At 48.4% G+C, this 25,899-nt stretch overlaps 2 protein-coding genes across 2 annotated transcripts in view; one reads left to right on the plus strand and one right to left on the minus strand.

Annotated features, from left to right (window-relative positions):
• Positions 1-8,652: 8,652 nt before the first annotated feature.
• Positions 8,653-13,364, plus strand: MRPL16 (mitochondrial ribosomal protein L16). The gene is made up of 3 exons (XM_015419705.1): positions 8,653-8,761; positions 12,360-12,508; positions 12,674-13,364. The coding sequence occupies exons 1-3, from the start codon at positions 8,668-8,670 to the stop codon at positions 13,157-13,159; spliced, it is 729 nt and encodes a 242-aa protein (XP_015275191.1). The 5' UTR covers positions 8,653-8,667; the 3' UTR covers positions 13,160-13,364.
• A 3,337-nt stretch (positions 13,365-16,701) lies between these two features.
• The window catches only part of STX3 (syntaxin 3), a 45,993-nt gene continuing 36,795 nt past the window's right edge, over positions 16,702-25,899 (minus strand). Inside the window, exons 9-11 of the mRNA XM_015419700.1 lie at positions 23,412-23,522; positions 21,524-21,632; positions 16,702-18,749 (exon numbers count right to left, since the gene is read on the minus strand). Of these exons, the coding sequence (XP_015275186.1) occupies positions 21,549-21,632; positions 23,412-23,522 (195 nt within the window). The 3' untranslated portion in view covers positions 16,702-18,749; positions 21,524-21,548. The remainder of the gene's footprint in view (positions 18,750-21,523; positions 21,633-23,411; positions 23,523-25,899) is intronic.

Here is a 25,899-nt window from a genome sequence, read left to right on the forward strand (position 1 = left end):
AGGTTAAACACATCAGTTGTCACAAACACCCAAATGCATTGCTCCTAAAGGAACTGGGAGAGGTGGTTAAGAGAGGGCTGAGGAACGGTCTGGCAGAGTCAGGACAACTGGTTGGTGGCCAGTTGGGCTCAAAAGGGAGCCAGATCTCAAAAGCCAAAGGTTAACCACAAAGCAGTACACGAGAGTATGGTTAGGAAGGTGTTTAGTGAATTGTTTAACATCTGTGGGATACTGGAAACAACAAACATACTGCTGAAGTGTAAACCAAGCCAAAAGTTCAAGTCTGAAAAGAAACAAATTATCCTCTGTATATATCTTCCCATCCCCCTGTTGTGTTTTCTATAAATAAAGCCTGTTCTGTTTTGAAGTTAACAAGCCGTGGTGCCTAACTCTTTAATAAGTAAAACAAATACCCCGAAGAGACTTTTGCAGATTTGTGTAGGGGACTGGTCAGGAAAAACGAAATCTAACTCTGACTAGGTCCGGACACGCAGACCCTCACAGAACTGACTGTATAAGGGGGGTTCGTGTCATAGACCTCAAGACAGTCTCTCTGATATCTTGGTTCAAGCCGAGACGATACATTTCGGCTAACAAATGATCAGGGCAGTCCCTCAACTTAGCGGCTTGATTCCGGTGGCGGGCAGGAGCTTGCAAAATCAGGGGATCCCCTGCTCCCACATGGGGGCTGGCAACCCTAGGAAGTTATTAATCAGACCAATTTCGTTATAGAGTGTTCAGTGATTTTTGAGGATTCTTATGTACTTGAAAGTTAACCAGTGGTCAACTAAAATGGACCTTCCATGCCCTTCGTACAGCTAAAAGGATCATATTACAACACTGGAGAGATAAATGCCCGCCTCCTTTAAATCAACGGACTGAGGACCTTACAACCTTATCGTCACCATTTGAAACCGTAGTATATGGAGGACAACTGCATATGGACTTAAAAACAGGGGTCATTTGGGGGGGGACGTGGGGGGACGCCATCCCCCCAGGTGAGGTGCGGGAGGGCGGGGCCTGGAGCTCCCTGCTGGTGCCCGCTGGAGGTCGCCGCCAGCTGTGGGGAGGACACACTTCCGGTGATGTCAGGGGGTGTGGCATATGCTAATGAGTTATGCTAATGAGTCCCCCTAGCTCTTTTTCTACGAAATGACCCCTGCTTAAAAATATTTGGAAACCTCATTGAAACTTATGTGTCGATCTGCCACCACTCTTGTTATATTTGTGTTTCTTCTTTTTTTAAAAATATTTTTATTGGTATATTAAGAACAGTTTATAAACACATCATATATAATTCAACATTACTCAATACAGTACTACCTATGGTTATCAAATGACCCTATGTTCCCCTCCGTACATTAGTATTTATAGTCGAAGTAATATATGCTTTGAGTATGGGTGCAGAGTGTGAACCTATTCGTATATCCGATTGTTTAGTATGTCTCACAAGTGTAACCACTCATGGTATGCAATGTTACTTGGGAGTATACCTCCCCTTGCCATATAATTCAGTATTGGTGACCATGTTCTAATATATCTCATACGCGGAGATATATACACGCTTTCCCCTCCGTTTTATTGGTTGTTTAATTTGAGGGGGGGGGGGGGTGTTCCATTTTCCTGTTGTTTTTTTGAAACAAACAGAAAAGAACCCTTTCCTGGGACTAAAGCCCATTCAGTAAAACGGGGCTTACTTCTGAGTAGACCTATTTAGCATGAGTCCCATAGGTCTTATTCCTGCTAACCATCGGCGGGAGTGGGTGTAAGGTCCACACACAGCAAAGAGCGGGCGAAGAGGTCTCTAGAACGACTAAGCCACAATCGCAAACTGGAGCCTCCAGGGTCGGAGGCAGTCTACCACCACTCGATGCGGGGCTTATTCCTGCTAACCATCGGCGGGAGTGGGTGTAAGGTCCACACACAGCAAAGAGCGGGCGAAGAGGTCTCTAGAACGACTAAGCCACAATCGCAAACTGGAGCCTCCAGGGTCGGAGGCAGTCTACCACCACTCAGGGGCTGTCATTCCACCCTCAGGACACACCTGCTACCCCCAGGGCCTGCCATTTCACTCTGGGACCTGTCATTCCACTCCCTGAACACCCTTGCTACCCCCCTTGGCTGTCATTCCACTCTGGAGCCTTTCTTTCCAGTCCCAAAACTCTCCTGCTAGCCCCAGGGGCTGTCATTCCACCCTCAGGACACACCTGCTACCCCCAGGGCCTGCCATTTCACTCTGGGACCTGTCATTCCACTCCCTGAACACCCTTGCTACCCCCCTTGGCTGTCATTCCACTCTGGAGCCTTTCTTTCCAGTCCCAAAACTCTCCTGCTAGCCCCAGGGGCTGTCATTCCACCCTCAGGACACACCTGCTACCCCCAGGGCCTGCCATTTCACTCTGGGACCTGTCATTCCACTCCCTGAACACCCTTGCTACCCCCCTTGGCTGTCATTCCACTCTGGAGCCTTTCTTTCCAGTCCCAAAACTCTCCTGCTAGCCCCAGGGGCTGTCATTCCACCCTCAGGACACACCTGCTACCCCCAGGGCCTGCCATTTCACTCTGGGACCTGTCATTCCACTCCCTGAACACCCTTGCTACCCCCCTTGGCTGTCATTCCACTCTGGAGCCTTTCTTTCCAGTCCCAAAACTCTCCTGCTAGCCCCAGGGGCTGTCATTCCACCCTCAGGACACACCTGCTACCCCCAGGGCCTGCCATTTCACTCTGGGACCTGTCATTCCACTCCCTGAACACCCTTGCTACCCCCCTTGGCTGTCATTCCACTCTGGAGCCTTTCTTTCCAGTCCCAAAACTCTCCTGCTAGCCCCAGGGGCTGTCATTCCACCCTCAGGACACACCTGCTACCCCCAGGGCCTGCCATTTCACTCTGGGACCTGTCATTCCACTCCCTGAACACCCTTGCTACCCCCCTTGGCTGTCATTCCACTCTGGAGCCTTTCTTTCCAGTCCCAAAACTCTCCTGCTAGCCCCAGGGGCTGTCATTCCACCCTCAGGACACACCTGCTACCCCCAGGGCCTGCCATTTCACTCTGGGACCTGTCATTCCACTCCCTGAACACCCTTGCTACCCCCCTTGGCTGTCATTCCACTCTGGAGCCTTTCTTTCCAGTCCCAAAACTCTCCTGCTAGCCCCAGGGGCTGTCATTCCACCCTCAGGACACACCTGCTACCCCCAGGGCCTGCCATTTCACTCTGGGACCTGTCATTCCACTCCCTGAACACCCTTGCTACCCCCCTTGGCTGTCATTCCACTCTGGAGCCTTTCTTTCCAGTCCCAAAACTCTCCTGCTAGCCCCAGGGGCTGTCATTCCACCCTCAGGACACACCTGCTACCCCCAGGGCCTGCCATTTCACTCTGGGACCTGTCATTCCACTCCCTGAACACCCTTGCTACCCCCCTTGGCTGTCATTCCACTCTGGAGCCTTTCTTTCCAGTCCCAAAACTCTCCTGCTAGCCCCAGGGGCTGTCATTCCACCCTCAGGACACACCTGCTACCCCCAGGGCCTGCCATTTCACTCTGGGACCTGTCATTCCACTCCCTGAACACCCTTGCTACCCCCCTTGGCTGTCATTCCACTCTGGAGCCTTTCTTTCCAGTCCCAAAACTCTCCTGCTAGCCCCAGGGGCTGTCATTCCACCCTCAGGACACACCTGCTACCCCCAGGGCCTGCCATTTCACTCTGGGACCTGTCATTCCACTCCCTGAACACCCTTGCTACCCCCCTTGGCTGTCATTCCACTCTGGAGCCTTTCTTTCCAGTCCCAAAACTCTCCTGCTAGCCCCAGGGGCTGTCATTCCACCCTCAGGACACACCTGCTACCCCCAGGGCCTGCCATTTCACTCTGGGACCTGTCATTCCACTCCCTGAACACCCTTGCTACCCCCCTTGGCTGTCATTCCACTCTGGAGCCTTTCTTTCCAGTCCCAAAACTCTCCTGCTAGCCCCAGGGGCTGTCATTCCACCCTCAGGACACACCTGCTACCCCCAGGGCCTGCCATTTCACTCTGGGACCTGTCATTCCACTCCCTGAACACCCTTGCTACCCCCCTTGGCTGTCATTCCACTCTGGAGCCTTTCTTTCCAGTCCCAAAACTCTCCTGCTAGCCCCAGGGGCTGTCATTCCACCCTCAGGACACACCTGCTACCCCCAGGGCCTGCCATTTCACTCTGGGACCTGTCATTCCACTCCCTGAACACCCTTGCTACCCCCCTTGGCTGTCATTCCACTCTGGAGCCTTTCTTTCCAGTCCCAAAACTCTCCTGCTAGCCCCAGGGGCTGTCATTCCACCCTCAGGACACACCTGCTACCCCCAGGGCCTGCCATTTCACTCTGGGACCTGTCATTCCACTCCCTGAACACCCTTGCTACCCCCCTTGGCTGTCATTCCACTCTGGAGCCTTTCTTTCCAGTCCCAAAACTCTCCTGCTAGCCCCAGGGGCTGTCATTCCACCCTCAGGACACACCTGCTACCCCCAGGGCCTGCCATTTCACTCTGGGACCTGTCATTCCACTCCCTGAACACCCTTGCTACCCCCCTTGGCTGTCATTCCACTCTGGAGCCTTTCTTTCCAGTCCCAAAACTCTCCTGCTAGCCCCAGGGGCTGTCATTCCACCCTCAGGACACACCTGCTACCCCCAGGGCCTGCCATTTCACTCTGGGACCTGTCATTCCACTCCCTGAACACCCTTGCTACCCCCCTTGGCTGTCATTCCACTCTGGAGCCTTTCTTTCCAGTCCCAAAACTCTCCTGCTAGCCCCAGGGGCTGTCATTCCACCCTCAGGACACACCTGCTACCCCCAGGGCCTGCCATTTCACTCTGGGACCTGTCATTCCACTCCCTGAACACCCTTGCTACCCCCCTTGGCTGTCATTCCACTCTGGAGCCTTTCTTTCCAGTCCCAAAACTCTCCTGCTAGCCCCAGGGGCTGTCATTCCACCCTCAGGACACACCTGCTACCCCCAGGGCCTGCCATTTCACTCTGGGACCTGTCATTCCACTCCCTGAACACCCTTGCTACCCCCCTTGGCTGTCATTCCACTCTGGAGCCTTTCTTTCCAGTCCCAAAACTCTCCTGCTAGCCCCAGGGGCTGTCATTCCACCCTCAGGACACACCTGCTACCCCCAGGGCCTGCCATTTCACTCTGGGACCTGTCATTCCACTCCCTGAACACCCTTGCTACCCCCCTTGGCTGTCATTCCACTCTGGAGCCTTTCTTTCCAGTCCCAAAACTCTCCTGCTAGCCCCAGGGGCTGTCATTCCACCCTCAGGACACACCTGCTACCCCCAGGGCCTGCCATTTCACTCTGGGACCTGTCATTCCACTCCCTGAACACCCTTGCTACCCCCCTTGGCTGTCATTCCACTCTGGAGCCTTTCTTTCCAGTCCCAAAACTCTCCTGCTAGCCCCAGGGGCTGTCATTCCACCCTCAGGACACACCTGCTACCCCCAGGGCCTGCCATTTCACTCTGGGACCTGTCATTCCACTCCCTGAACACCCTTGCTACCCCCCTTGGCTGTCATTCCACTCTGGAGCCTTTCTTTCCAGTCCCAAAACTCTCCTGCTAGCCCCAGGGGCTGTCATTCCACCCTCAGGACACACCTGCTACCCCCAGGGCCTGCCATTTCACTCTGGGACCTGTCATTCCACTCCCTGAACACCCTTGCTACCCCCCTTGGCTGTCATTCCACTCTGGAGCCTTTCTTTCCAGTCCCAAAACTCTCCTGCTAGCCCCAGGGGCTGTCATTCCACCCTCAGGACACACCTGCTACCCCCAGGGCCTGCCATTTCACTCTGGGACCTGTCATTCCACTCCCTGAACACCCTTGCTACCCCCCTTGGCTGTCATTCCACTCTGGAGCCTTTCTTTCCAGTCCCAAAACTCTCCTGCTAGCCCCAGGGGCTGTCATTCCACCCTCAGGACACACCTGCTACCCCCAGGGCCTGCCATTTCACTCTGGGACCTGTCATTCCACTCCCTGAACACCCTTGCTACCCCCCTTGGCTGTCATTCCACTCTGGAGCCTTTCTTTCCAGTCCCAAAACTCTCCTGCTAGCCCCAGGGGCTGTCATTCCACCCTCAGGACACACCTGCTACCCCCAGGGCCTGCCATTTCACTCTGGGACCTGTCATTCCACTCCCTGAACACCCTTGCTACCCCCCTTGGCTGTCATTCCACTCTGGAGCCTTTCTTTCCAGTCCCAAAACTCTCCTGCTAGCCCCAGGGGCTGTCATTCCACCCTCAGGACACACCTGCTACCCCCAGGGCCTGCCATTTCACTCTGGGACCTGTCATTCCACTCCCTGAACACCCTTGCTACCCCCCTTGGCTGTCATTCCACTCTGGAGCCTTTCTTTCCAGTCCCAAAACTCTCCTGCTAGCCCCAGGGGCTGTCATTCCACCCTCAGGACACACCTGCTACCCCCAGGGCCTGCCATTTCACTCTGGGACCTGTCATTCCACTCCCTGAACACCCTTGCTACCCCCCTTGGCTGTCATTCCACTCTGGAGCCTTTCTTTCCAGTCCCAAAACTCTCCTGCTAGCCCCAGGGGCTGTCATTCCACCCTCAGGACACACCTGCTACCCCCAGGGCCTGCCATTTCACTCTGGGACCTGTCATTCCACTCCCTGAACACCCTTGCTACCCCCCTTGGCTGTCATTCCACTCTGGAGCCTTTCTTTCCAGTCCCAAAACTCTCCTGCTAGCCCCAGGGGCTGTCATTCCACCCTCAGGACACACCTGCTACCCCCAGGGCCTGCCATTTCACTCTGGGACCTGTCATTCCACTCCCTGAACACCCTTGCTACCCCCCTTGGCTGTCATTCCACTCTGGAGCCTTTCTTTCCAGTCCCAAAACTCTCCTGCTAGCCCCAGGGGCTGTCATTCCACCCTCAGGACACACCTGCTACCCCCAGGGCCTGCCATTTCACTCTGGGACCTGTCATTCCACTCCCTGAACACCCTTGCTACCCCCCTTGGCTGTCATTCCACTCTGGAGCCTTTCTTTCCAGTCCCAAAACTCTCCTGCTAGCCCCAGGGGCTGTCATTCCACCCTCAGGACACACCTGCTACCCCCAGGGCCTGCCATTTCACTCTGGGACCTGTCATTCCACTCCCTGAACACCCTTGCTACCCCCCTTGGCTGTCATTCCACTCTGGAGCCTTTCTTTCCAGTCCCAAAACTCTCCTGCTAGCCCCAGGGGCTGTCATTCCACCCTCAGGACACACCTGCTAGGCCCCAGGGATGTCATTCCACTGTGGGGCCTGTCCTTCCACCCTCAGGACACACCTGCTACCCCCGGGGCCTGCCATTTCACTCTGGGACCTGTCATTCCACTCCCTGAACACCCTTGCTACCCCCCTTGGCTGTCATTCCACTCTGGAGCCTTTCTTTCCAGTCCCAAAACTCTCCTGCTAGCCCCAGGGGCTGTCATTCCACCCTCAGGACACACCTGCTACCCCCAGGGGCTGTCATTCCACTGTGGGGCCTGTCATTCCAGTCCCAGAGCAGTATATTTGGGACCAGAGACCTTAATGGACAATCCATTCCGCATTTTCTTTGCAACTCTTCTCGAGCTGTACTGTATTCCAATGGAGCCCACGCAAGTCCATTGGCACTCCTGGCTCCCATTATTTCCAATGGGCCTTCAAGTCTCTCCCGTCGTTTCCAATGGGCAGTCCTGTCCATCCTTTTAGTATATCCCTTTAAAAGGCGGGGAGGAACTGAGTACGTTTCATGTATAGGTGTCACCCCGTCGTTTGGTAGTACTGTCATCTGAATAAAGTGGGTTGATCTGCTGGGGAATTGATGTGTGGCTGGCGATGGTGCCCGGGATGCTCAGATACAACAGCTAGGTCTCTTGTACTTTTGATAATTACTATGTAGATGAGGTTATTTCTAGGGGTGCAACTTGTAAGGCAGGGTCAGAACCTAAGTCTCTTGCATAACTGTTAGAGGAATAAATGCCCTGTTCTAATTTGTCTGTAGGACAGAAATGGCCCTTCTGTCTTGCTTCTCTCTCTCTGTGGTGGGAGCAATGTTCCCTCTAAGCTGTGGAGTCTTGTGAGCAAAAATTCTACTTTGTGAGCTACTGGCCTTAAAGGTGTGAGCGAGTGATTTGGCTCCTGCATAAATTAGCTTGCTCTGGAGCCCTCCTTCCTGAGCTCAGACAAAAACGTGTGAGCCGGAGGCTAAAAAACTGTGAGCTGGCTCACACTAACTCACCTTAGAGGGAACACTGGGTGGGAGTATTCACTTACTTGTGGAAATTTGTCTGATAGCTGGTTATTCATCCTCAGCATGGGGGCATTTTTTTCCTTCTGGTTCTTTTTCGTATTTTGGATAATCATAAATAGGGTATAATGGATTAGCTTGTTAGGAATCTTTGCATACGATGCAGCCTTCAGTAGGGTCAAGGAATTATATTCCATTTTGCTGTTGTGTATATTCTACTCTTGTGAGTTCTTAGTTTCTTTACAGAGTATATTTTACAATATATATCTTTTCATCCCATTAAGGCAAATGACAGATTTTTGTCCCTTCGTTTTGGTTTCCGAGAGAACACTATTAGCATTTTAGAGGTAGAATGTTTTATCAATATTGTTGTTCCAATTTCTGCTTAGCACTAACTTTAGATGCTATGCCTTCTCTTGTTCCTTTCAGGCTCCAGTAGCACCAAAATTTGTACTCCTGGCTTGAAGAAGTATGCGCTTCCCCCAGATTATAGTGGTATGTTGGTGAATAATTCTCGATCCCTTCCAGTCCGGCTTTCACCTGGGTCACGGGATGGAGACAGTACTGGTCGTGCTGACTGATGACCTCCGTAGGCATCTGGACCGAGGCGGCGTGGCAGCACTGGTGTTGTTAGATCTGTCGGTCGCGTTCGATATGGTCGACCACCAGTTGCTGGCCCGCCGCCTCGCCGACATGGGGATTCAGGGGCTTGCCCTCCAATGGTCCCGAAGGCACTCCCTTGAATGTGGGGTGCCCCAGGGAGCCGTGTTGTCCCCAATGTTGTTTAACATCTACATGCGCCCCCTCGCCCAGATTGCCCGGAGATGTGGGCTTGGGTGTCATCAATACGCTGATGATAGCCAGCTCTACCTGATGTTAAACGGCCAGTCGGACTCTAGTCCCGAGGATCTTTCTTGGGCATTACAAGCTGTGGCTGGTTGGCTCAGACTGAGTCGGTTGAAACTAAACCCGGCAAAGACGGAGGTCCTGGGCCTGTGTCGGACCGGCTGGGGGTTAGGGCTCCCTCTCCCGACCTTTGGCGGGGTGCCTTTGGTGCCTATGCAGGAGGTTAGGAGTTTGGGTGTGCTCCTAGACTCCTCGTTAACGATGGAGGCCCAGGTAGCAGCCACTGCCAAGTCAGCCTTTTACCATCTACGGCTGGCCCGGCAGTTGGTCCCCTACCTCAGCCGTGAGGACCTGGCCACTGTGATCCACGCGACGGTCACCTCGAGGTTGGACTACTGTAACGCTCACTACTTGGCGCTGCCTTTGTTGCAAATCCGGAAGCTACAGCTAGTGCAGAATGCTGCAGCTAGGCTGCTGATGGGTCTCTCCAGGCGGGATCCGGCCGGTGCTGCAAGCGCTGCACTGGCTGCCGATAGCATACCGGATTCGTTTCAAAGTGCTGGTTCTTACCTTTAAAGCCCTGAATGGCCAGGGTCCAGCTTACCTAAGGGACCGCCTCTTCCCATAGGTTCCCTCAAGAGCACTGCGATCGGGGAATCTCCACCTCCTGGAAGTTCCAGGCCCCCGTGACATCAAGTTGGCCCAAACCAAGGCCAGGGCGTTTTCGGTGGCGGCTCCTACCTGGTGGAATGAGCTCCCGGCAGAGATCCAGGCCCTGCGGGACCTTCTACAGTTCCGCAGGGCCTGCAAGACGGAGCTCTTCCGCCAGGCTTTTGAGTAGGAGCCGCCGCCACCACTATTCCACCACTGTGATACGATCTTATCATCTACGCTATCACTGGGAGGGGGGTAGATGTCGCCCGGCGGAGATGGGAAACATTACTCCTGGCGCTCACACCATTAAGAACGCTGGCCGCCAATATGGGTCATCGCACATCTTGGGGAGTCTTAGTGAATTGTAGAGCTCCATTTTATTCTGTATGTAATGATGTTTTATTGTATTTTATATTTTAATCCGGCATGGCCGCCTGTTAGCCGCCCTGAGCCACTTGGGTAGGGCGGGATATAAATCCCAAAAATAAATAAATAAATAAATAATAAGGGAAGTTACTTATAAAGAATGAAATGGGTTTTGTTTTCCTGTTTTTAATTGGCATCAGGATGAGGTAGGTAAGCATAGATGGCATTCACCCAAAATAGTTGTACAGACAATGCAAAAGTAAATTGGGCATTAACCATCATCTTAAAATGTCATGAAAGGGACAGATAATGTATTGTGGTTTCCAAAAGACATATTTACTCTTGAGAGGTATTCATTAAACAAAGCCAGTTATATTGAGATTATTCATCTTCCTCCTCCCTTCCCAATAAAGCCCCTGTCCACAGAGATGTGGCCTTCTACTAAACAAGGAACCATATGCACATGAGATTCCCACCACTGGATTTCATGATCCAGCATATAGACTGTGTGTGATGTTTCTGACACTAGAGTTCTGCTTCAGAATTACACACAATACTAAAGAGAGAGGACCACTCTGCCAGTTTTGGTCACATTATGACCTGTTTGGAGGAAGTAGGAGACTGGGTTGAAGGTTCTTCCAAACATGTGATTGGGACTGTCAAATCTGAAAGCACTATCCATTTGATACGTGGCTAGGTCTATGCAAACACTGCACTGTGGAGGATAATTGGTATTAGAGATACACAGCTCTTGCACTGGGCATTACTGAATTGTTACTCTTCTCCAAAGGGACATGAAATGTATTAAATGTACTGCCCACTGTAGTAAATGGAACATTTGCTGGTGATGCTATGTAAATTGCTGGTGTTGCCTGTAAATAGAGTTATGCAAAAAAAGATGCAAAGTAGGCTAGCTGCCGTTTTTAGCAAACACATTAAAATACGTGGCTCTTTAAAACTTATTTTTATGAACGTTTTTGCCAAAGCAAAATCACCGTTCCCATGGCCTGCAATTACTGTTCTTGTCAGTATACTGGTGATATTGCCAGGTGTAGAATTGCGTTTTCTCTATCCCTGTCCCTGATTTGCCCATATCATGACAAAGCAACAATTGGCATCTGGAGAGAAATGTCAGCCATCTTGGAGCAGCATTCTACATTGTTATTTTTGCTCCTGCATTTGTATTTAGTATGAAGAGTATTTAGCTACCATCAGAACTACATTTTCTATGTTTACCAGAAAGAGATAAAACTTAATCTCAGAATGCTGTTTTAACACAAGTGAGTAATAGCTCCAAATTAATCTTAGAGATCAGTGGGATTTACTTCCAAACAAGGGCCAGGATACATATTACCTTAACAAGGCACCTCAGTCTCCAGGATCCTTGTTTGTCTACGTTGGTCTCCAGAAGAAAGGAGTGAATACAAAACTCTGGTCTGGTCACAACAAGGATAGTGTTACTGTTGTGCATCGTATGCCTTTGCAGACCCCTCAGAAGTTTCAGCTACTTCAAAGTGCAGTAATGAGGTTGTTGACTGGAGTTTGTTACCATGAACATCTTACACCAGTGGTACAAAAGTTACACTGGCTTCCAGTTCATTTTATGTATAATTATGTACAATTCTCGCCTATAAAGTTTACGTGGCTTGGTCCTAGATACCAGAAAGACCACTTTCTCCTGGATGAACATGTGCACACACAGAGAGCTCATGATTGCAGGCCGATCTCTCGATGACTGGCGGCTGGAAATAAGGCCTTCCTGCCGTGTGTTTGGACCTTCCAAATGCTTGCCTGGTGCCTAAATGATTGTGGAGGTGCCAGGCAAAACTATTTCAAATCCTGACAAAAAAAATCTGATTTCATTCTAGCTTGCTATGATTTACTGCCTTTTTATTGTTTTCTCTCTCCTTGCTGTTGGGAGTGATGTTTTATCTGATTTTATTTGTAAGTCACTTTGAAAGCAGCTGTTGGGGTATTTTTACTTTTGGATTATCTGACCAGTTTTGTTTAGTGGAGGAAGAAAAGCCAGCTTCTCCCTCTCTCCTGATTTGTTCTGACAGAGAGAGAGTATTTCAGATCTCATTGCCTCAAGTGCTTCCATATAGAACTGACAAGCCGGAGGGCCCAGCTTTGAGGCGGGAGCTGAAATCCCAGAACCTGAACAAAGCAGGCAGGAGACGATTGTAGAAAGTGTTAAGTGAATATGCAATTACTTTTTTCCTTCCAGGCACTCAAATTCCTGAAAAACCCAAACTAAAGTTCGTAGAGAGAGCCCCAAACGTACCCAAAGTCAGGCGTGAGTTCAAGAATTTACGTGATATCCGTGGCCCATCTACAGAAGCCACAGAATTCACTGAAGGACAGTATGGTATTCTGGTGAGTGTGAGATCAAGTCTTCCTGCAGTGACTTCTTTACACAGAAGAAATACTCTGGAAAAGAGGAGAGTGATTCTCTGCCTTGCGCTTTCAGAGCTCTTCAGCATAATATCTTTGCCTGTCCCTGAACTGTAAGCTTCATGGTTTTTTCTTCCTTGCCTGCAGGCTATGGGCGGTGGCTACCTCCGCTGGGGTCACTTTGAAATGATACGCTTGACTATCAACCGGCACATCAATCCGAGGAAGATGTTTGCTGTTTGGAGGGTGCCTGCCCCTTACAAGCCCATCACCCGCAAGGGACTGGGACAGCGGATGGGTGGGGGTAAAGGTGCAATCGACCATTATGTGACAGCCGTGAAGGCAGGCCGTCTCATAGTAGAAGTGGGTGGATATGTTGAATTTGGTGAGGTAGAGCGCTTCTTAACCCAAGTGGCCCAAAAGCTGCCTTTCCCAGCCATAGCAGTCAGCCGAGAGTCCATGCAGGAGATGCGGGACAAGGAAGAAGAGAGAAGGCAAAACAACCAGAATCCGTGGACTTTTGAACGCATTATCACATCCAATATGCTAGGGATGAGGAAGTTTCTGAGCCCCTATGACTTGCAACTGAAGGGCCGCTATTGGGGAAAGTTCTTTTTACCGGACAGAGTATAAAAAGGTAGAAATGAATGAGGGGCTCTTTTGCTGTGATAGCAACAGATGGGCTGCTCTGCAGTCTTAATCAAAGAAAACAGAATGTTCTTTATGGATTAAGCAAAAGGCTCCCTTGGAAAACAAATGGCTGTACAAATTAGGAAAATATGTTGGGTTATATTAATAGGTTTTGGGTAAATAAATACTTCCTAGCATGGGTGCCTGTTTTAGTGTTTCATGCAAGACCACGGGAACTTGTACCAGAAGTGGTGGTTTACAGTACATGCAGAATCTTGGACAACTTAGATGAATGATAGATGAGATAGTATATTTAGACATGGGTTTAGGTGCTCTACGATTGTAAAAACAGGCTTTACAAGTTCTTTTTAAAGCAATATTGGAGGGGTGATAGAGCCTTCATCTGAATATCGTAACAAATTTGTTTGCGCTGGCACAGCCTCCTGGTAGTCCAGTTGGTAGCCCCATTGACTAAATAGCAGCAGGCTACAAATTACAAAGGCACTAAAGAGGGTGGTTCTATTGGACAGTGCTGGTAAACTCAAAAACCAACTCATTCCTTTTTTTTCTAAACTGAAGCAGGAAGAGGGGCTGAGGAGAAAAATCCAAGGTAGCCTGTGGACAGTGTCTGTCACCTGGTCTGTCTTACTTATCATACCAGGTCAGTGAAAAAAGCTCTTTGTTCAGGAGGCTCCTTTGGTTAACAACCCACGTGTCTTGTACAGCAGCAGGTGATGGTGCATAAGCCACAGTTGAGAGAAACTCTGAATAAGTGCCTCTCCTTTGAATCTTCACAAAATGAAGGTGAGAAACCGGAGGGTCTTCCCCAGCTTCCGAGGGATCCCATGAAATATCACGGGCCAGTGTAAAGGAACTAATGCTCCTGCCACATCCTTATCAGAAAGTGACTAAAAGAAGAAAACCACATCATCGTTCATAAATATATTTTAAAGGTATATAAAGTGACAAGCGTTCTTCCAGTACATTGAGAAATATATTCCAGAACTGCAGTATAAATTATACGTGTTAATGCAACTGGTGTCCAGTTACCTATTAGTGTTTTTAACTAGGGGTGTCTGTCTTATGACTTCGCTATAGATGCCTGCAGTTCGAGCCTCATGAATGCTGACCCTCATACAGCAGAAGGAACAGCCTATAGGTATATAGCTATGGGAGTTAGAGCCACATGCATAACAGGGTCCTGCACAGCAACACTGCTTAGCAGGTATGGAGCTGGAATACCTTTGTTAAGAAGCTCAAGTCTACACCTTCAGGACACCCAAGTGGGGGCTACAGTAAAATGCAGTTTTCTTTCAACATAGTCTGAGCATAGAAAATGCACAGCTGCGAAAATGCCTCCAATTCGTAGGCAACCAGGTACCGGAGGTTTTCCATCCCTATCTTAAGAGTACTTTATACAGGCTGTAAAGCAAATGGTAAGTGGTTAACTTTGTCCACTAAGTACATGATCCCTTTAAGGGGCCGTTCAAAGAATTGGCTTCACTACAGAAATGATCCATTGGGCAGAAGGAGCCATCATAAACAGGCTGGATCTTCAGTAAGAATTCTGAGACACAGTGAAGAAAATGAACCAATAAAAATGAAGCTTGATTGGAGCAAGAAATGAAGAATTTTTCCCCTTTGCGGTAACCGCTTTCATACATTCTCATCTCATTGACCTCCATGCTTATGCTCTGTTTTGGGACACTGGCTCTGGCTCCTTCTGCCCCTTTTTCATGTCCAGTTACAACATTTTGAAGGGTAAATGATTGGCTGCAACCCCTCCATGAAGATGAAGTGGTGGCAATTGTAGGACCCAGAGAAACTGAAAGAAGAGAAGCCATCTTGCACAGCCACCCTGGAGAAAAGAAAAGGCATGGAATTTAACAGGGAAAAAGATGCAGAGCTGGTGGTACTCCAATGCAATTAGGACTGGTAGTACTCTCAGAGCTAGTGGTACTCTAGTGCAACTAGGACTGTGGAACCTTGAATGACACAGGTCATTCTTTCTTTATTCCAAGAGTTGAACAGGATGCTTGCAGTCCTCACAGCTCGTTTTAATACTCAGTTTCTACACACAGGTTTTTTCTTCTGCCAGCTGAACTAGTTTGCACAGAGGTGACACTACTTTTCCTTCGCTTCCAAATCATGCCTATTTTTTTGTATTATCTGATTAGGCATTCTAGAACACCATGGCTGGAGTTGACTAGGCTAGTTGGAAAAATAGGACCATAAGGAGAGACATAACACAGCAATCAACATCAGCCCCAGGGTACATGAGTGCCGAGAGGTAGCACAGAAATTCATACATGTAGACAGTGTGTTTATACACCTCCATGCAACTCACCTGAGGCAAGTAGCGAGGGACTAGGACCCGGGTGCTCAGACAACAAAGCCTGCGATCGTGGAGGCCAGGATGATGACGAGAATGATACAGCAGATCATGATCATAATCTTCTTCTGCTCAGCAAGAGGGAAAATGAATAATGGTACACTCAGACATCAGAATGGACTGGGGAAGAGGGACAACCTTTTGTAGGAGCAAAAGGTATGGACCAGAAGACAGGACACTTCAGGCAAAGGGGGGGAGTCAGAGGGTCACGAGGACTGTTCTTTCACAGGTTTAGATGGTGCTGAAAGTGTTCCATTTGTGCTAATGCAGTTGTCGCCGCAGTTCTCCACTTTTGAACAATGCAGAAGCACCCCTTCCATTTTAGGTCCACCACTAAAGTGGTCTAGAAGGAAGAAGTGTACAAGTTCTAAAACTAGGAGAAGAACACAACCATCACTATGGTCTTCCCTAAAGGATTTTAGCATAGACACTACAGGCGAGGAAAATTCAGTCAGGCTCTGTATTCCACTTGGGCCTAGAGACAGCTCTCCATCCCCCACCCCACCCACTCCTGCATTGCAAAGCCATATAGAGGCCAAGGGAAATGCATACCACCCCTCACAATTAGCGCAAAGGCTTGTGGGCGGGATCCAAACGAAGCTGGCAGTTCCCTGTTCCCACTGCAGACACGCCCCTCCCCCATGTCATTCCTCAGGACCGCCCAGTGTCCATTTTGTGGCAATCAGTGGGAGCAGGCAGGCAGGAAAGTTCAGCTCCACGGATGGGAAATATAGTCTGGATCCAACCCTGTATGTCCTGAAATTCATTCAATTACAGCTTGCAATGTTGAAATATGTTCATTTATTTTTAAATTTAAAAAATACAATCTTCATTAACAAAAGTTTAGAGAAGATCAAATTCATAGGATCCTGCTGTCCATAGGCAGCTCAGTATTCTGAAATTCCATGTTCCTTCTTGGCATTTTTTAAAAACACACACACACCCCACTGATACTGTGACATCTCCTACATGGTCATTTCACCATCTCTTTGACTGCACAATAGTGCTGCCACCTCCCAATTAAGACATCAAGGCCTAGAGAAAAGGAAGGTACGAGAAACTCCCCCCTCTTAGCTCCATCCATGGGCATGGCTGGAAGGGTCACACAAGTGCATTTGCCAGGAGTGCTGAGTTACATTCGGGTAGATGCTGGGTAAATGTGAATGATGCTGCTAGCGCAGAAGCACAACTGGACCAGCCAGATTTTGCTAGTAACCATCTCCAGGAGACACATTCTTAATTGTAATCTCCCATGGAATACAGCAGGACCAAAAAAATTAGCTTTCTAGTTTGGATGCTGCTGCCACAGACACATAAACAGAAACTAAAGCCCTCTACCCTGGGAATCTCTCTCATCTGCCCCCAAACCTCCAGTTTCCCAATATAAAAGGAATCGCCCCAAACAATAACACTACTGATGCTGAAAGAAAGGGTAACTGCAATATAGAAGATTCCTCTTCAGGTAAAATCAGACTTGATGAAGGGTCAACATCTCCATCCTGTGCAGCCTTAATTTGCACTGGGGCCACGCAGGGAAGGAATAGGGGTTTTAACTTTTCAGCCACAACTAGATTTTGCTATTTGAAACCAACTCCCTCACTCTTTTAATATTTTAAAGGAAACAAAGATATATTCTTTATGCATATGCACTCCCATTTCTGTGACTGACACCTGCAGAAGTCTAAAGCTGAGGACCAATCAGTGAGTGGCCATAGACCTGGTGAACAGAAATATCGTAGCATGTTTTTTTACACAAAGCAACATAAAGTTAACAAACCTTGGAGAGGAATTTTATCATGCAAGATCCAAGTCTAAAATTATATTCTTAGAAGATAAAGCTAAGTAGCTAATCTGATATTTCTCTCTGTATCTAGCCTATGAAATGACCTATTTACAAATCAGTGATTTGCGCAATGGATAAAATGTGGCTGTAGGTGGAAACCCTTCACAAAATATAACACTACAAAACCAACCTGGCTATTAGTTTCTTCACACCCTCAAACTGGAAAAAAAATACAGATTGTGGGAAACCAGACATAAATCACACATTTAGCACCACACAGGCATTCACGATTTGCACCCCATTCAGAAACATGATTATATTCCAAACAATAATGAACTGGTCTGCCTCCAAGGACAGCTTTCTTTTCACACATACAACAGTTGCAGGTGCCGTAAAGCTCAGACATTCTACTGCAATGCTCATTAGTCTGATCTGAGGCAACACGATTCTTCTAGCTCAGATCTAGAAAATTAGCCTGCTACCCATTGGCAACACATTCTCAAGGCTACCTTCCATAGGTGGTATACAATTCCTAGCCTGATTTGGGAACCCTGGCTTGAAGACCCTGCTGTTTTCGTGCGTCTGCCTCTTAGCCTAACTGCCTGTATCTCCCCAAGACTGGCTTGGTGCAAAGCTCTGCAAATGTCATAGAACAGTTTACCCTACTAAGGACCCAGCACTACTCCTCCTTGCACTTGGCCACTCTTTGGCATTGGTAGGACACTGTGTGCTGTGGCGGCTCTGGCAGGCTTTTGAACCTTGCAAGCATTGCAAGACCTGGGCATCATTCAAAGACAGTAGAAAGCCAGCCTCAGTGTCCAAGGGCATGGGATTTAGCAAGTATGTGGCAGGCACTGGTTTCATCCTTGGCCCCTAATGTTGGCAATTTTAACAAGTAACAACCTCTGGTGTACTTCATAAAGATGCTTAACCTGTTAAAAACATTGAATCTGAAGCTAGAACAAAAAGTGATGAGGTAGACAATAGTGTCTCCAAACATTTTTAAGGTCCTTTCCATTGTAATTGGAGAAAATTCTGGAAGGATGGAAGCTTAACAACATGACACCAGGAAGGACTTGGAACTGGAGGCAGCAGGTACAGCCGGAAGAGAGGGAGGGATGGGAGGGGTGGAAGGAGCAGGTTTTATGGGGGTTCCCTCCAGGATGTCACAAGATCTCTCTGGCTGCACAAATTACATTAGAATCTTCTGGCTGTGGCGCTTCATTCAAGGAGTGAGCCAGAGCATCATGTGGCTCTTGCAACAAGTGCTGGTGCACGCAGGTCCCTCCTGCAAGGAACAATTCATACTAAATCCAAGGAGGCAAGGCTGGAGGGTAGGGCGAGGGAAGGTCACCGCACAGTGATGTGGATCAGGAGGGAAGGTCTTGCTACCAATCCAGGAAGAGTTCAAGGAGTATCTGCAGGAAGGAAGAGAACCGAGTGGGAAAAATTAATTCTCACCTAGGAATGAGCAGCCAGTTTTTCTTTCTCATGGGAATGCCTTGTCTCTATAGGACAGGACAGCACGGGAGTCAGTACTCCCCTGTGCAGTTTACAGGGAGACAGTCCCTTCTCTTGCTGCTCCACACCTCCCACGAGCCTCTCAGCTACTACGGTCCGTTCAGTGGAAAGGAATAGAGGACGTGGCCGTGGAACAGGAGAGGTGCTTCCTTTGAGTGAAGAAGAACAGTCGGTTTTTATACCCCACTTTTCTCTACCTCAAGGAGTCTCAAAGCAACTTACAGTTGCCTTCCTCTCCCCAGAACGGTCCCCTTGTGAGGCAGTTGGGACTTGAGAAAACTCTGACTGGCCCAAGATCATCCAGCAGGCTTCATGTGGAGGAGTGGGGGGGGGGTAATTTTTCATATGTGTGTCTCTGTGTGCACCTGGAAATCACGGCGACCTCTGGTGACTGACCCCTACTGGGGGCCTGGAGGATATCCAGAGAGGTGGCTGCATAAACCCTGCTCCCGCCTCTGGTATTCCAAGGAGGTCTCCCATCCAAGGACTTGCCAGAGTGGGCCCTGTTTAGCTTCCGAGATCTGATGAGATCAGGCTTGCCTGGGCTAGAGTCTACAGCCCCATACTGACTCCAAGTGAGTTAGTGAGATCATTAGAGCAGGATGCTAGAGCAGGGAAAGGGACGGGGAGAACTAATATCTTCACACTGGTGAAATGTCACATCCTCAGATGGCCTTGCAGCAGACTTCAGACCAAGGCTCAGCAAACGCAGTGTGAAGCTGCCTATCAATAGAGCAGTGAGAACATGCATCAGTACGCAACAAGCATTAAACACATAAGCATGCTGCATAGGAGCCTCAGAAACAGCAGAACAAAAGCAAACTTCTGGGAAAGACTGATGTTAAAACAAGAGAGTCATCTCTTCAGTGACTTCTAGCCAAGGTTGCTGGGGAAACTGCAGGAATCACATGCATCTCTAGCAAGCCTTTATCAGGCTTGCTAGAACAATAATGTCCCTCGCACACATCACATCCCAAATTGTAAGAAACAGCTCAGAATCAAAAGCTCAAGAGGCAACATGCAAAGTTCAAGTGTAATCGGGTCATTTCCTGCAGGAGCTCACAGGAGCAGAGCTCCGGCAGTAAGGAGCCCAGGGGGCGGGCACATGCAACAAGCCCCACCCCCTGCTCCCTGCAGCCCTGGAGGGCCACAAGAAGCAGCCAGGTAAGTTGCAGAGCCCCCTCCCCGGCCTGCCTTCAGGTACAAGCTCTCCCTCCTCTGTGAGGGCAGATCTGCGTGTGTCCCCCCCCATAGCTAGCAATCCAAAACAGTCCAGTGGCACCTTTAAGATCAAGTTTTATTCAGGTACAAGCTCTCCCTCCTCTGCGAGGGCAGATCTGCACGTCCCCCCCCCCCAACAGCTAGCAATCCAAAACAGTCCAGCGGAGCCTGAGCGGTGGGTGTTGCCTTCTGACACACTTCCGGTGATGTCAGGGGTGTGTGGCATATGCAAATAGGTTATGCTAATGAGCTATGCTAATGAGCTCCTGCACCTCTCTTTCTACGAAATGACCCCTGAGTGTAATAGTGCATTTTAGAGTACAATCAAGATGGGTGGCCATGTTTGTCTGTAGCAGCAGAAAAGAGCAAGAGTCCGGTAGCACTTTAAAGGCTAACAAAATATGTGGCAGGGTGTGATCTTTCGTGAGTCACTGCTCACTTCTTCTGGTATCTGAACAAGTGAAGCTCCTACCCTGCCACCTATTCTGTTAGCCTTGAAGGTGCTCCTGGACTCTTGCGTTTCAGAGGACGTAGGCCAAAATCCCAAAACAAGCATTCCTACACTCAAGTTGTTCCTATCCAAAGAAGCTGGATTTCTTACACTATTGCGAGCGCTCATAATTGATGAAAAGGCTTTGAGAATGTCAGTACTCTGACTGGCGTCTGCTGAAACCTCAGGAACCAAGGACAGGTTGCATGAACCAGATTTTTCAAGAAAGCCCCATTTTTGCAGAACCACCAAATAAATTATGTCAAGTCAAATTAACAAAGGAACAATGATATGAAGCAGGTAATCGAGTCATTATTTCTCTTTCTCATGACCAGTGGTCTTTAGAGTTTGCATAGGTGCGACCCACTTTAACCATAGGCAGAAGCAGAAGCCCCAGTTAGCTGTAAAAGCATGTGACCAGAAAAGGAGAAGCCAGGGCCTTTGAAAGTGTCCATGATGCTAAAAAGAAATCCTTTCCACCACTGAGTTTCCTCACTGAACCACCCTGCTGTGCTCAGCTTGTCTACAAAGAGGCACGAGGCATGGGGCACTCTCTGTATACATGCTAGCAGCCAGTATTTCCAAAAAGCAGCAGAAAGTGGCAACTGTGTTGGGGGGTTGTGTGACCTATCTGAAGATCCTGCAGGTTGAAGATCACTGCCCTTGGTCACAATATCTGGGAGGCTCAGAATACCAGCTACTTCCTACTCTAACCCACACATTGCTGGGAAAGCATCTGTAGGCAAACAGAACTCAATTGCTCCCTCTTTTTTTAATTCAGCATAAAATGAACTTGGACTTTGAGGTTAGGCAAGTCAATCATCACCCCAACCGTTAGTGTCACAGCATTCACCAGTGGTCCAAGATACTAAGAACTCTTTCAACAGTCAGAAGTGGCAGAAGAGGCTGAGGAAACAGTGCAAGAGATAGAGGGCCCATCTGCTCCCCCAAACTACTTACGGTTCAGAGCCAGCAGCCCGGTGGGCTACTTCAGCCCTACGGCAAGTCCAATAATCAGAGCTACAATTCCCAGCAAGACAATCACTACCACAATGATAATGATTGTTTTCTAGAAAAGGTAAAAAAAGAAAAGAAAATTCTGCAATAAGCAATAACAGATTTGGAAAACGGAGTCTGAATGCTTGGTGTGTGGCTTGATTTGTAGTCTCGTTAAGGCCAATTCACATCTGCATGTTTGTTACTTGATGGATTGTAATGTCAAGCAATGAGCCACGTGAGCTAGAATAGCCATCAAGGATCAAACACATTATGTCAGACAAACGCAAATATATTCAATGGAGGGAGGTCACGCATTTAGTTGCAAGCCATTACATAATGAATACAGAGCAATAAATGCACATGTGTGATTGACCCCTTGGTGTCATTGGCTAAAGGAGATTGAATACAACCCGACTGTGGTTGTAAGACATAACTCAGCTAAGTTTGGTATTCTAAATTTGTCTTGGATATTGAAAAACAAGATCTCTACCTGTCCCTAAATATCAGCTATTGGGTATACGTTACCATTTTTAAAAAAATAACGAAAATCAGAGAAAGTACCCTGTCATGATTGACCCCCAGAATCACAGCACTTCAGTTGCCTTTCCCCAAGTCCCCCACATTCATCACTTTTCAGCATTACAGCAATTGTAGGGAGTGCAAGCGCACTTCCGCACAGAGGTGTTGTGAGGACAAAAATGGCAGCAGGGAGGAAGTCCGTGTGTTGCCCTGAGCTCCCTGGAGGAAGGGCAAGGAAGACAGACGGATCCACGGGGTGGAGGATGTTCTCAGCCATTTAATTCCTCCGCTCCCAGAGGAGGAAGAGGAGAAGTGGGAGCCCTGAGAGCACAACCCGTCCCGCGTTGCCACTTGTCTTCCAGCAGTGCCCCTGGGCCTTCGTAGCTGCTATGACACACACACACACACACACACACACACAGAGCCTTTCTGCTGCCACATCACCTCCCCAGGCAAAGTTTTGCAAATTTAATTTCAACCTGTCACCCAGCTCTTAGAGGTAGTACCAGAGACCAGGCAACTGGCAACCCTTGCTACCCCATACCAATTGCTATATCAGAACTTCCGTGCAAGGTATCAAAATTTAAATACCCTTGTTAGCCGCCCTGAGCCTTCGAGGTAGGGCGGGATATAAATGTAGACATAAATAAATAAATTAAATGAGGATGAAGCTTGGCACACAAACAGTGACAAAAGAGTGAAAGTAGAGCCCAAAGCAGCGCAAGTCATAACCCAGGCGGGCCCATTAAAGGAGTTCGATGCTCAGGTTCTTAGAGGACTCCCTAAAGAATTCAGGAACTGTGAAAGAAGAGACCTTCCTCACACTGGCGGAACAGAGTGGAATCAAGGGTGGTGTACTTCACAGTGCTAGCTAGTCACATGGTTCCTTGCAGAAACGAAAAGGGTCACAGAGTGGGTCGGAGAATAGTAAGTGGATGGAAGGGAAAGAGGTCGGATCTAGAGCCAGGGTTAAATATACTTTGACAGCAATGTAGGGACCCCAACAGCTGGCAGAATATGAGTTAAGCAACACAACTCTAAAAGCACTGGGGGGGGGATCTAAAAAGGAGAAGAGGTGGGTGGGTTCTGAACAGTTAATCTCACCCTTCGTGCTTCACTTTGAAATTTGACAGCCTTTTTGGTGTCGGCAACAGCCCGTTCCACAAAGCCTACCGATTGGTCCATGTTGCTCTCTATGCGGTCAATCATAGCTCCCTTGCAGAAAAAGTGAAGTGGTGGAAGCAAGACAAAGAGGCAGAGGCAGAAATTGTAAGACAGCTAAGCTAGGTGGCTGATGGCACACAGCGGGTAGTCCATGGGAGAGGCTCACCTTGCGTGCCTTACTCTGATATTTCAAGGCCTTTTTGGTTTCTTCACGAGCTTTCTCTACATGATCTATGGTGTGCATCATGTTGAGTTCTATATTATCTACAATTTCTCCCTGTGAAAGTAGAAGAAAAATGGGGAGGATGAAAGCATATATTTTAGAAAATGCCTATTGACTTGGAGAAGGCTTCTGGAAAATCTCTTTAGTTCCCTTCCCCTCATTCTACCAGTATCCAACATTTCTTCACCCCACCATGTAGTCCCATCTTGGAGACCTGCCTTCTCCTCAAGTAAGCCATACTTTCATTCATTCATTCATTCATTCATTCATTCATTCATTCATTCATTCATTTAGGGAATTTCTATGCCACCTCTTCAGAGTTCATTTCCAACTGCTATCACCCTCCCTTGAACGGCTCCTTTTCCTCAGGTATTTTGTCTTCACAGCCATGATGTTATAGCACTAATTCACCCATGCACCCTTCCCACACACGCCCTTCTCAAGTTCTAGAAACAAACACTCACCATGATTTGACTTGAGCACCTCCTCGGTATGGCATTGTGAGCAGAAAAGAAGAAATGGGGCCTTAGAGTTTGGAACTGAAAGCCCGAGTACAACTAAGCAGAGTATTTCTGACCCATAACTGACAGGCATCTAGAAAGGCCTGGTTGTGATGTAAGGAAAAGGTGATCAGTTAAGAGCACAGCCAGCAGCATGGCTTCTGCAGCCCAAGAGATCCGGTTCAATCAAGAACTTCACAAGCTACCAACCCTCCCTCAGACTATCAGACTGGCAAATCAAAGCTGATAATTTAGTCTGCGATTATCCAGGTTCAATATTCAAATACTAAAGCACCGTGTACAATGAATTGTATATTAAGATTGAAATAAACATGTAACATATAAACAATATTTGAATTTATTGTTTATTTTAATCTTAATATACAATTCATTGTCCACAGTACTTTAGTATTTGAATATTGCCTTCCACACCGTGGTCCTTTTGTTGTTGTAGTATTATCCAGCTTCAGCTAGGCTATTCACCTTAGTTACTAAAGCAGCCCTGGGCCAGGGGAACAATGTTAAAACCACTGAGAAACACTCTTGCATTTTTTAATTCAGAAGGGCCACACTGTGCCATTGACCATAGAAAAGCGGTCTTATTCCACCTTTAACCCATTCTCAGCCTACTATTTTTCCTTCTGCACTCCATAGCATGCTCTCTTCTTTCCATTCTCACAGTAGACTTGACTTCATCTGAATGTAAGAATATAGGAAGAGTCCTAAATGCTGAATTCATACACTGTGGGGAATCTTTGATGCAGGTGGGCTATCCAGTATGACTGGCTGTCTGTCTCCCAGCTAGAGAAATGGATGCTAGCTCCACAACAGATCCATCTGAAACCAGGAAACGAAGGAGACCCACAGGCATTTTGCCCTGCCCATCTTGGCTGCAGGTGTTCCCGCAAAGTGGTGGGGAAACAAGCACCAAACAGTGGGAAAAGGAATTTCCTTAAGGGACTGCAAATATTAAGTAAGAAGTCCGCAGGACCACCCTACGCCATCCTTCCATTGTTTATCCTTAGATACAAAATTTGTACCCAGGAATGTGTCTGCTCTACTGTTGCATCATTCAGATATGCTATTTATTGTCAAGTGCGGTTTTCCAAATTCCAGAAATCCCAACTTCCATTTCTCTTAGCAAGAAATCAAGTTTATAGCCCTTATGGCTGTGAAAACGGAAGATTTGTATTCACTTACCGTGAAGCTTCCTTCTCGGTGGTCCAGAGTGGAGCAGTCCTTGACTCCTTACTCCTGGGAAAGCACCTCCCCCTTCCATAAGCAGGGCCGGCAAACTTTGATCCCAGAGGGGAGGGGCTTATCCTCTGATCTCTAGTCATACCGAAAGCCACCTCCAAGCTGCTGTAAATACACTTAAAAAAGAACTCCTTCCCCCTCAGACAACCAGGGAATACCATCACAGCCACGGGCTTAAACAAATACAAACCAGTATTTTAACCATTAGAGAAAAGAAACAGCAACAGTCCGCCACATCACGTAATCATTTAGACCATATTCACGAACAGCTGAACAACTGCAAAACATAAATGGACCGGAAGTCGTGTCCAACAAGAGAGGGTGGGTAGGACTGCCCCACTCTGGACCACCGAGAAGGAAGCTTCACGGTAAGTGAATACAAATCTTCCGTTCTCCGGTGGTCCAGGAGTGGGGCAGTCCTTGACTCCTTACTCCTGGGAAAGCACCTCCCCCTTCCATAGGCAGGGCCGGCAAACTTTGATCCCAGAGGGGAGGGGCTTATCCTCTGATCCCCAGTCATACCGAAAGCCACCTCCGAAAAAAAGCAGTGCTCCCCCCGGGTGGGTCACACAACTTCCGGTGCCTGCAGGGCCTGAAGGAGCCCTCTACTGTCAAATACTGCTTTTGCCAAGGCTAGTTTATTAATCCTATAGTACTTTGTAAAGGAATGGACA

This window comes from Gekko japonicus, unplaced genomic scaffold (genome assembly GCF_001447785.1).
Source record: "Gekko japonicus isolate JY-2015 unplaced genomic scaffold, Gekko_japonicus_V1.1 scaffold1660, whole genome shotgun sequence".
NCBI lineage: Eukaryota > Metazoa > Chordata > Lepidosauria > Squamata > Gekkonidae > Gekko > Gekko japonicus.